The 12,355-nt window shown below is 33.8% G+C and overlaps 1 protein-coding gene across 1 annotated transcript; it reads left to right on the forward strand.

The window, feature by feature from the left end:
- Window positions 1-7,173: 7,173 nt before the first annotated feature.
- Window positions 7,174-8,409, forward strand: LOC149663523 (uncharacterized). The gene is made up of 2 exons (XM_089841882.1): window positions 7,174-7,631; window positions 7,710-8,409. Exon 2 carries the CDS (start codon window positions 7,711-7,713, stop codon window positions 8,407-8,409), a length of 699 nt encoding a protein of 232 aa, XP_089698008.1. The 5' UTR covers window positions 7,174-7,631; window position 7,710.
- Window positions 8,410-12,355: the final 3,946 nt, after the last annotated feature.

The following is a 12,355-nucleotide window of genomic DNA, read 5'->3' on the forward strand; positions in this document are numbered from 1 at the left end:
AGCGCATACATTTTCAGTAAATAATATTTCTCACTACAGCTGTTTTCGGGGCTGAAGCGACCGAAAGACGGCGATAAATAAAAATTCTTCGGGGGGTAGTTTCGAGGGAACGAAATTCAAATGCAAGGCGCGTCCCATCAACAAACAACATTGAATTCGTTTTATGCAATTATAATATTGAAATTTTATACAATTAAGTAATATTTAAGAAAACAAAGCACTACTTTCAAAGTCTAAACTTTAAAAGTACGACGATACGAGAAGGCGAAGTAGTAACGGGCAACGAGAGGTAAACATTTTTTTAAACGGCAAAAATTAACGGTAAGCCAAGGCTTAGCGCAATTTCACCGCCTTAAAAAAAGTGCCAAGTTTAGAAATAGATTGTGGGACAATAAAAAGGTGGAAAATTATGAAATTAGGCTTATATTAAAGCTTGAAACCTACTTTATATTATATTTAAAATCCATCCATGAGCAAATCCTCAAAACATATGAAAATGACAACGAAAAAGGACCCACTCTCAAATTTTTCCCCTTAAAAAAAATGGCGGCCACAAACGGGGTGAAAAAGGGGAAAAGAGCTCCTCCCTGGAGCTATTAAAGCAGTCTTATCTCACTATCGATAGGCCATTTCAAGTTTTCAACCAAAAGGCATTAAGAATAAACAATCGGATTATTATGAGGCAACTATACGTAAAAAAGGCCAATATTGGTCGCGCTGATATATACTAATAAAACAGTGTATCCATGCTAAAATATCGCAGATTGGGGTAGCTTTTAAAATTTTAAATTAAACATACTTAAAATTAATTTTTCTTAATAACAAGAAAAACGATACTAGATTATAGTTTAAAGTTTAATTTAAGACCGTTCCCAAAACTAACCAACGTTTAGTTTTTCTAAGTCACGAGACACCAGTTTCTTTCGAAAAATTTCCCATGATATTTCTATGGGAAAAATTCCAGTTTTTCATCAAAAGGTGTGACTAATTTTATGGAAATGAAAACCACCTTTAGCAACTTTATTTTTTGTAAAATAAACTAATTAATGAATCTCTTTGAAATTTTAACCACATATTAAGGGCCCAAATTGTAGGGCTGTGGAATTATTTCAAAATAGTTAATACAATACAAAAAAACTACATCCAAACAAAAAGCTCTCCTTGTACATTAAGAGCAGTATGAAGTCTTATCTAAGAGAGCGACCGCTCTCTCAGAATAAGAAAACCCGAAGCACTGCCATTGGGAGGCTAGACTTTCTCGTAACCCTAGCTGATCGCCGCCTACTTCTTAATCCTAACTATGATAATGGAGTATAAGCTAATATTGCCTTCTGCGGACACGTTTGCTCGGATTTTACAACTGCCAACGCGGTGACAGACACACAGACAGATACGCCCAGTGTAATACCTCTCCGTGAAGTAATCGTCACTTGTGCAAGGTGGGTAGGGCAAAATGTTATAGAAGTACAGAACATTTTCGACTCAAAACTGATTTCCAGTAGAAATAATCCCACTGTATGTATGTACTTCAGTCCTTTAATTGCGCTTTTTGAAACACCGTGTAAAACGAATTACCAAAAGATCCTCGTCGTGAAAACCAATTTCCTAATTTTTTTCATCGTAAGAACTGGGAGCGTGTTTAATGGTGAGTCTTTCATCAGCCGAATTTATAAAGGTTTCGAAGGTTGTCAGAACAGCTCCTCTATAGCGATCTAATTCAACGGCATTAGGATTTAGTCCTTTGCTATGTTTAGGACCTTTCAAATCTAATTTCTCCAAATATTTGGGATTCATTGAACCAATCTCGATTTTATAAACGTTCTCGACGTCAATTTCGCGATAAGCCAATGAATGCGCCGTACGACATTCGACATTAGGAGGGAAAATCGTTATTACTTGATCGCAAACTGACCTACGATAATGACAATGTACCTCGTTGTGATATGCACTAAATTGGTAATGGGTGATAAACGTTAAGTACCTATTGAAAACAATGTTCAAGAATTTCAGCCCCGGTCGTTTATTGGTGTATTCGACTAAAGTCGATGTTTTACCGGTTCCGGCATAAGCAACAATTTTAACGATTTTATTTGGAGCTAGTTCGTGGTTTATGATACGGATTTGTTGACTGGTTAGACGCGTTCTCCCATCTCTAATACATTGAAATTCATAATATATTTATGGGGTAATTTGCAGACTCGGTAACTAGGGGTATCGATGCGTCAGACATGTCATAATTGTGAACAGATTACCACCTTATCTTACAAGATTTATAGCTTTACCTCGCGTATAACTACACCCACTTAGCCTTTTTACATATACATAGATTTGATTGGATGGGGGATAATAGACCTTTTCAACGTAAAAAAGGGGCTTGCCAAATTTACCAACCCTCGGGATCGGAACGTACAAGCCATCAGTCTCCGCGCACTCTCATGATACAAAGATACTAAAGCGCAGTCGCCAAAAAGCAAGATGGAAGGCAGTTTTACCCCCCTAGTCTTTTCACTTCAATACCCCTAGTCCTAAGACAACAAGTTAAAATATCCGTATTTATCAATGCATTCATTTCAGGTTAAATTTACCCCAGAAATAAAAATTGTAATCTTACCCTTTCGCGACTTTGTGTTTCAACGTGGCGAAATAGTAAATGCACGCCAAGTAATAGAAGCATTCCAATAGGTCATTTAGATAACAGGAAGACTTTGAGTACGTTAGCAGTTTTAATATTCTGCTTATATCCTCGGAAAGTTTCTGATATCGCTACAATAGCCGCGATAATCGCGTAAGGATTGAGGTCATTGTCTGATTCGACCTCTTGGAACTGCTTTTTAACAAGCGTTAACGCTCCAGGGTATTTGCGGTGATTTCTTAGATAACCTATCATTTCTACGTTAGTTTCACGTTCGGCTCGAGTATTTTTCTTTTCAAAAATAGCGATATCTTGAATGATTCCAAAAATAAGCTCTTCTGGGCGAAAAAGTTCGAGATCCTCTAAATACAGGATTACTATTATTTTAACATGCTGGGCTTCCACCAAAGGTTCACGCAATTGCGCATTTTCTTATTCCTTAACGAGAGTCAATCAACATATATACCCTAAATTTACAAAAGTTTTGAAATAGGTGTTCGCAAGAAGTGAAACGTTAACAATAGCTATCTTTAAAATTATTTTAGGAATAAAGTTTCTTAAATCGACTAATCTATAGTTAATATAAAATACTGGCGAATAGATCCAAGGATTTAAATGATATCATAAGAGCTCCCAGAGATGGAAACACACAAGTTGATTGATAACCTATAGTTTGTTTTCATTTGTGGTCAAAATAAAAAATCCATTTAATTTAATCATAAAAAGGAAATTTATTCCAGTCAATTATCTTAATCACACAAGAGATTCAATTTTTAGGAATAAATAATACGTTTTTAGGAATAAATAATACGTTTTTAGGAATAAATAATACGTTTTTAGGAATAAATAATACGTTTTTAGGAATAAATAATACGTTTTTAGGAATAAATAATACGTTTTTAGGAATAAATAATACGTTTTTAGGAATAAATAATACGTTTTTAGGAATAAATAATACGTTTTTAGGAATAAATAATACGTTTTTAGGAATAAATAATAGTTTTTTAGGAATAAATAATAGTTTTTTAGGAATAAATAAAACGTATTTAGGAATAAATTATACGTTTTTAGGAATAAATTATACGTTTTTAGGAATAAATTATACGTTTTTAGGAATAAATAATACGTTTTTAGGAATAAATAATAGTTTTTTAGGAATAAATAATAGTTTTTTAGGAATAAATAATACGTATTTAGGAATAAATTATACGTTTTTAGGAATAAATAATACGTATTTAGGAATAAATTATACGGTTTTAGGAATAAATAATACGTTTTTAGGAATAAATAATACGTTTTTAGGAATAAATAATACGTTTTTAGGAATAAATAATACGTTTTTAGGAATAAATAATACGTTTTTTGGAATAAATAATACGTTTTTAGGAATAAATAATACGTTTTTTGGAATAAATAATACGTTTTTAGGAATAAATAATACGTTTTTAGGAATAAATAATACGTTTTTAGGAATAAATAATACGTTTTTAGGAATAAATAATACGTTTTTAGGAATAAATAATACGTTTTTAGGAATAAATAATACGTTTTTAGGAATAAATAATACGTTTTTAGGAATAAATAATACGTTTTTAGGAATAAATAATACGTTTTTAGGAATAAATAATACGTTTTTAGGAATAAATAATACGTTTTTAGGAATAAATAGTACGTTTTTAGGAATAAATAATACGTTTTTAGGAATAAATAATACGTTTTTAGGAATAAATAATAGTTTTTTAGGAATAAATAATAGTTTTTTAGGAATAAATAAAACGTATTTAGGAATAAATTATACGTTTTTAGGAATAAATTATACGTTTTTAGGAATAAATTATACGTTTTTAGGAATAAATAATACGTTTTTAGGAATAAATAATAGTTTTTTAGGAATAAATAATAGTTTTTTAGGAATAAATAATACGTATTTAGGAATAAATTATACGTTTTTAGGAATAAATAATACGTATTTAGGAATAAATTATACGGTTTTAGGAATAAATAATACGTTTTTAGGAATAAATAATACGTTTTTAGGAATAAATAATACGTTTTTAGGAATAAATAATACGTTTTTAGGAATAAATAATACGTTTTTTGGAATAAATAATACGTTTTTAGGAATAAATAATACGTTTTTTGGAATAAATAATACGTTTTTAGGAATAAATAATACGTTTTTAGGAATAAATAATACGTTTTTAGGAATAAATAATACGTTTTTAGGAATAAATAATACGTTTTTAGGAATAAATAATACGTTTTTAGGAATAAATAATACGTTTTTAGGAATAAATAATACGTTTTTAGGAATAAATAATACGTTTTTAGGAATAAATAATACGTTTTTAGGAATAAATAATACGTTTTTAGGAATAAATAATACGTTTTTAGGAATAAATAGTACGTTTTTAGGAATAAATAATACGTTTTTAGGAATAAATAATAGTTTTTTAGGAATAAATAATACGTATTTAGGAATAAATTATACGTTTTTAGGAATAAATAATACGTTTTTAGGAATAAATAATAGTTTTTAGGAATAAATAATACGTTTTTAGGAATAAATAATACGTTTTTAGGAATAAATAATACGTTTTTAGGAATAAATAATACGTTTTTAGGAATAAATAATACGTTTTTAGGAATAAATAATACGTTTTTAGGAATAAATAATACGTTTTTAGGAATAAATAATACGTTTTTAGGAATAAATAATACGTTTTTAGGAATAAATAATACGTTTTTAGGAATAAATAATACGTTTTTAGGAATAAATAATACGTTTTTAGGAATAAATAATAGTTTTTTAGGAATAAATAATACGTATTTAGGAATAAATTATACGTTTTTAGGAATAAATAATACGTATTTAGGAATAAATTATACGTTTTTAGGAATAAATAATACGTTTTTAGGAATAAATAATAGTTTTTAGGAATAAATAATGCGTTTTTAGGAATAAATAATGCGTTTTTAGGAATAAATAATGCGTTTTTAGGAATAAATAATACGTTTTTAGGAATAAATAATACGTTTTTAGGAATAAATAATACGTTTTTAGGAATAAATAATACGTTTTTAGGAATAAATAATACGTTTTTAGGAATAAATAATACGTTTTTAGGAATAAATAATACGTTTTTAGGAATAAATAATACGTTTTTAGGAATAAATAATACGTTTTTAGGAATAAATAATACGTTTTTAGGAATAAATAATACGTTTTTAGGAATAAATAATACGTTTTTAGGAATAAATAATGCGTTTTTAGGAATAAATAATGCGTTTTTAGGAATAAATAATGCGTTTTTAGGAATAAATAATGCGTTTTTAGGAATAAATAATGCGTTTTTAGGAATAAATAATGCGTTTTTAGGAATAAATAATACGTTTTTAGGAATAAATAATGCGTTTTTAGGAATAAATAATACGTTTTTAGGAATAAATAATACGTTTTTAGGAATAAATAATACGTTTTTAGGAATAAATAATACGTTTTTAGGAATAAATAATACGTTTTTAGGAATATATAATACGTTTTTAGGAATAAATAATACGTTTTTAGGAATATATAATACGTTTTTAGGAATAAATAATACGTTTTTAGGAATAAATAATACGTTTTTAGGAATAAATAATACGTTTTTAGGAATAAATAATACGTTTTTAGGAATAAATAATACGTTTTTAGGAATACATAATACGTTTTTAGGAATAAATAATACGTTTTTAGGAATAAATAATACGTTTTTAGGAATAAATAATACGTTTTTAGGAATAAATAATACGTTTTTAGGAATATATAATACGTTTTTAGGAATATATAATACGTTTTTAGGAATATATAATACGTTTTTAGGAATATATAATACGTTTTTAGGAATATATAATACGTTTTTAGGAATAAATAATACGTTTTTAGGAATATATAATACGTTTTTAGGAATAAATAATACGTTTTTAGGAATATATAATACGTTTTTAGGAATAAATAATACGTTTTTAGGAATATAAAATACGTTTTTAGGAATATATAATACGTTTTTAGGAATATATAATACGTTTTTAGGAATAAATAATACGTTTTTAGGAATAAATAATACGTTTTTAGGAATAAATAATACGTTTTTAGGAATATATAATACGTTTTTAGGAATAAATAATACGTTTTTAGGAATAAATAATACGTTTTTAGGAATAAATAATACGTTTTTAGGAATAAATAATACGTTTTTAGGAATAAATAATACGTTTTTAGGAATAAATAATACGTTTTTAGGAATAAATAATACGTTTTTAGGAATATATAATACGTTTTTAGGAATAAATAATACGTTTTTAGGAATAAATAATACGTTTTTAGGAATAAATAATACGTTTTTAGGAATAAATAATACGTTTTTAGGAATATATAATACGTTTTTAGGAGTAGGGTTCATATGAGTCTCCCAGGCCAAGCACTGTGGATAGCAGGGGCGGTGCACGCACCGCGTGCGGTGCAAGCGGTGCGTGCGGTGCAAGCGGTGCGTGCGGTGCAAGCGGTGCGAGGGGTGCGAGCGGTGCGAGGGGGGAGTCGATGGCGCCAGTGGAACTTTCGAGAAGTTTAATTTTATCGCAAACACTAAGATAAGATAAGGGATAAGAAAAATAAAAAGTGGGAATTCAAATCAGTTCAATTCTAGTGTAGTTTAAAAATGGATTTTAACTTGTGGGGGTAAAACCCCGGAAAAGGGCGTCATGGAAAACCCGGGGAAAACCAACGCCATGGGAAAATATTCTGTCCCCAAATGAAACCCGATTGCGACATGTGGCGCCCCAGAAAACCCATTACTCACCCCCAAAAATGCACAGTTAAAGCTACAATGACGTAGAATATAATGGCACTATAAATAGCCAGACTAACCAAAGTAGAAAATCATTCCAACCTCAAAGTTCTAAGAAGGAGACCAACAAGTACCAGAAGACCAGCAAGTTCCAGGAGACCGACAAGTACAATGTAAGTAAAATATTTTAAAGACCGAGAGTAATTGTAAATTTAGTTGTAATTGTAAATTAACAATTTTGAATTGGACAGAATGTCCGCCACAACGTTCCTCCCCATATCGTCGGAAAAAGGCATCGAGGTTACGCCGGATCTCGACGTACGACTGGGGTGCCAAGATAGTTCTACGGGGATCACCCTAGCGGAGTCGGACTTCCACGAACTCTACCAAAGAAAGGCCGAAATATTAGCGTTTTTCGAGGCAAACGACGCACCGGGGACATCGTGGTTTTTCACCGGTTCCGAGACGAAGCGTGTAGAGTTGAGAACGTACCAGGGTCGCAAGATAATGGACATCAGGGTGATGTATCCCGGAACGGGTGTGATGTACGGCACGATGCTACCAACCAAGAAGGGCTTCGCGGTTGGATACTTCGCCACCGAGACGTTGATGTCAACCTATAACGACGTGGTTACGCTCCTCAACGAGGGAAAACGCGTGCGCGAGTTAATTAAAAACTGCATTCTCGAACAATTGCGTATAAATATAAAAAAATGTTGTTACGGGTGTGGTGTCGATCACCCATCCCAGACACAACACAATTGTTTAGATGGTTGGGAGATGCGTGTGGCCATGAACTATGAGACCGCGGTGGATAACTTGGATTACGTTGAAATATATAAAGTATTTCAAAACAAAACCTTTTTGGAAGATGAATTTTGTAAACGTGTGATAACAAAAATTATTTTTAAGTGCAGAGAATATCTATTAATAAAAGCTAATGGTATATGAAAATTTGTGTCATTCGTTAAAATGGACTTCAGCCTACAACACCCTTTTAACGGTCTTATCGCCGGGGCGACTCAGTCGGGGAAATCATTCTTTGTAGCTAATCCCATTAAGCATAGAGATATATGTATTACCCCGCCACCAGATAGAATAATACGGTGTTATACAGAATATCAACCGAAACTTTTTAATTCGGTATTGGATCACACCCCGTCAGTTGAATTTCACGAGGGTATATTGAACGTAAATCTATTAGACCCCAATGTCAAGAACTTTGTCATTCTCGATGACTTGCTTTGTGAAATTTCAAATAACAAGGATGTAACGAATTTGTTCATACGTGGATCCCATCATAAAAATACGTCGGTCTTCATTCTCATGCAAAACTTATATTATCCCGGGAAGGAAATAAGAACATTAAATTTAAACGCCCACTATCTGATAATATTCAAATCTCCGCGAGACAAATCGGCTATATTTCATTCACTAAGGTAAAAATGGTATAAAAACCATAGCCAAGGCTTAACTCATTTTTATAAATATTTGAACCTCTATAGGTTATAAATTAATAAAACTGCCACTTAATATTCAATACAACAAAATTAATAAGAAAAGGCATAAAAATCTTACCTTTTCGCATAGTGATGATCCTCATGAAAATCATTTTTCTTCTTTTTTACTCTCCCGGCGTCTCCACCCAAGCGAAACACGCGCGTGATTTTGTTTTTCTAAAACGACCTTGGGCTACACCTCAGACCACGCTCAAACTGATCGGTTCTCGGGGCTAAAATGTGACGCGCTTACCGCTGCTCTTAAAGATACACACTCCGTGGGTATATGCCCTCTGCCTGTCACAGTGATGGTTGTGGTTGATGGCGCCCAACTTGACCCTAATTTGGTAGCCCCAATACCTGTGCCACATATTAGTGTGTAGCTCATGAATTTAAAAAAAAACTCTTACCCGAAAGCGATTCTTTTTGGTGCATACATTAATACTAAACTTTGGAAACTCTCGAGAAAGCCTGTGTGCCTGTTAAAAAATTTATGGACTACTGAATGATGGTAATGTCGAGGTTCTGATACAAACCTAAAGTTTGTGAAGTAACCCATGTTTTTTAGAAGGTACTTCCTTAAAACTTCACTCCTTAGTTTGATGAACGTGGGAGAGTTGGCTTCCAGCCACGGATGTTTCTCCCGCCGTTCCTCGGTTAGGGGCTCGTGATCGCAGTGGTTGAACTTGCCAATTTCCATATGCCACTCATGCTCGTTCAGCACATGATGGAGGCAAGTCAACCACAAATTCTGCGTTTTTGTATAATGCAAAATGTGTGTCGATCTTTTAAAATTGTTAAATTGCCTTCATGGTAAACACCTGACCCTGGCAATTCTTTGAGCACCACCAGAAGAGGTTCCTTAAAAGAGCAGCCCAATGGCACAGTGCCAGGTGCTCTTTACTTTTAAGTCCAATCTATTGGAAGTTCGAATAAAACTTTAACTGCCATTAAAAATTTTGAAAAATATTGCATACATCATTTAATCTCTTGAGAATAATTTTCCCCCTTGCTAAGTATCCCAAGAGTGTTTGACTCCAGGGAAACATGACTCCTCTGTTCCTGGAAAAAGATGAAATTTGTGTAAAGGAAACTTTGGCACAACCGTGGTTAGTCTAGAAGACAAGAACTAACTCAGCTCTCCTGAAATGCCCGAATGTGCGTCTATAACGACCTCCACAACTGTGACATTCAGTTGTGAGCCAAGGGTCAACACTTCTTGGGCAGCAGCTCTGAATGCTAAAAGTTCCATGTTAGGACTTTGCCCTTCCCATGTCTTACATCTTTGGTCTTAACAGAGGCAATTTTTTTGTCTCCGTGTCCGCCAAAGTGTAAGAACAAAACATTAAAGAGTGTACGGAGCTGTCCATTCTTCCATCTCCAGCTAGAATGACTTTTCGTCCAGATAAGGACTGAAAAGTTTCCTTTTGGGTTTTAGCCCAGAAACGGTCAACAGCTGGTTTAAGGAAATGTAGTTGACAGCTGAATGAATAAAGTAATACAAATTAATGTAAATATTCCAAACTATGTAACTCTACATTCTAGAGGTGGACAAATAACTCTCATATTCCCAGTACACTACCTTCGAATTACACGCAGTCATTTAAGAACTGCACAGCAATAAAGAACGCGTGTAGTCCTTTTAGTATAATGAAAGGCACATGCATTGCAATGAGTGAGTAGCCCCTCGATTTTACTGAATGATTAGCTCCTGTTTATACCTTCTAAGGGGGTACATAAAGGGGCAGGGTAGGTAAAGCCTACAATGAGTCCGTCCCTTCTAATTAGCGTTGACTTGGTTTAGAAAACTTGAACATTTTTATATGAAGTACCACCATTAAATGTAGAAGCTCCCGTTTGCAATCCTTTATTCAGCTGGTAAATAATCATAAATCATAAAAGATCATAAAGGGGACTTTTAGCGATGAATTCCCGTGTCACACTTTCATTATACTGGGGCTTGTCAATAATGACCTCACATTTTTTGACATGTTTGGTTTGAGGAGAGCTAGTCAGAATTTAGTGAAGATTTGCCTAGAATAAGACGTTAAAAAAGTGAAATTAAGGAATTTAATCGCGATGAGATCGGGCGCTTTGGACCCGTTCAAAAACTGTTGTTCATGTCGGTCGATATGCTCTCGCGCTAGTGGCCGCCTATCCTGCCATTGCAATGCCAACGGTGTGGAATGCACTGAGCGCTGCAATTGTGGGGTGGTGGAGCAGAAGATACTTATTTCCCAAAATTAGGGAAGACCAAGTACCTCGAGTGCCCCACCACCGGAAATTCTCGGTCGTGAAAACTTGGTGGTGGAAGAGGAACGGCCAGCGAGGAGTCGGGCTCCCAAAATGAAGAGCCACCAGAGGCAGCCTCTGAAGAACTTTCTGTGGTGGAGGTAAGCTTCTTGGTAAGAGAATACCTTAAACTGGACCTCACATTACGTACTTAGCACCCATCTAATTTCAGTATAGGCTAATTTGTGTATATGATTAATGATCTCGTTTATCATTTCCATAGCCTACTCCCGCGGAAACAAGGCCTAGGAAACGGCCTCGCCTGGCCAGGAGAGGTAGATACCCAATGGATCCAGCCATGAGGGTGGCATTCGCCGAAATGGGTGTTTCGGACGAAGCAACGCCAACGTCATCAGGCGTTGAAATATCTAGATCTGTCTTTGTATGGTAACTAAATGGTCTTCATAATCGAACTGTTAATTAACCTGACGAAATTTTCCTAGAATATTATCTACACTATAGATACACCAACGAAAGACCACTTGCTTCGTCGGTTGGCCCGTATGGTTCCAGAAACGGAATCCATTTTAGGCGAAAGTAAAACATTTTCCATAAATGCAATTAATGTATACTAAGTCAACCCATCTCTGTTTTACCTTTATTTATTTATTTATTTATTTATTTACTTTTTTCACGTGTATTTGAAATTTAAAATTATCACCGCCCCAATTAGAACCACCCCACATCTCTCAGCCCCCCCCAGGTCAGCCACAATGATGTGTTTGTGGGGTCTGCCAGCCCATGCCCACAGACAGAGAGAATGTCTGTTGTGGAAGAATCAGGCGCTTGACCATTGGGCCCCAATTTCAGTTATTTTGCTTAGAACCCATGCTTCTCATTTTGACGATGCGCTTGAGGAGGGAATTAATCCTGGAAAGAGGGTTAGACTTTGATAACGAAAACCTGAGATTTCAGGCTGTAACGGCCATATCGCAAACGCGAAATGGCGTTACCCCTGGTAGGCCGTTGCTCCTCATAACGTTAAAATTAGCGAGCTTGGGGTGGCAGCGGAACGAGCATACGCTTGTAAAACTATCAGGGGGGTCTAAGAAAGTCCTATTGCACCGTGCAACTGTCCTCGTCGGAATCCCGACAGAGACTTAACC

This window comes from Phalangium opilio, unplaced genomic scaffold, assembly GCF_054372755.1.
Source record: "Phalangium opilio isolate 3A_F unplaced genomic scaffold, DU_Popi_V2 ptg000061l_1, whole genome shotgun sequence".
NCBI classification, from domain to species: domain Eukaryota; kingdom Metazoa; phylum Arthropoda; class Arachnida; order Opiliones; family Phalangiidae; genus Phalangium; species Phalangium opilio.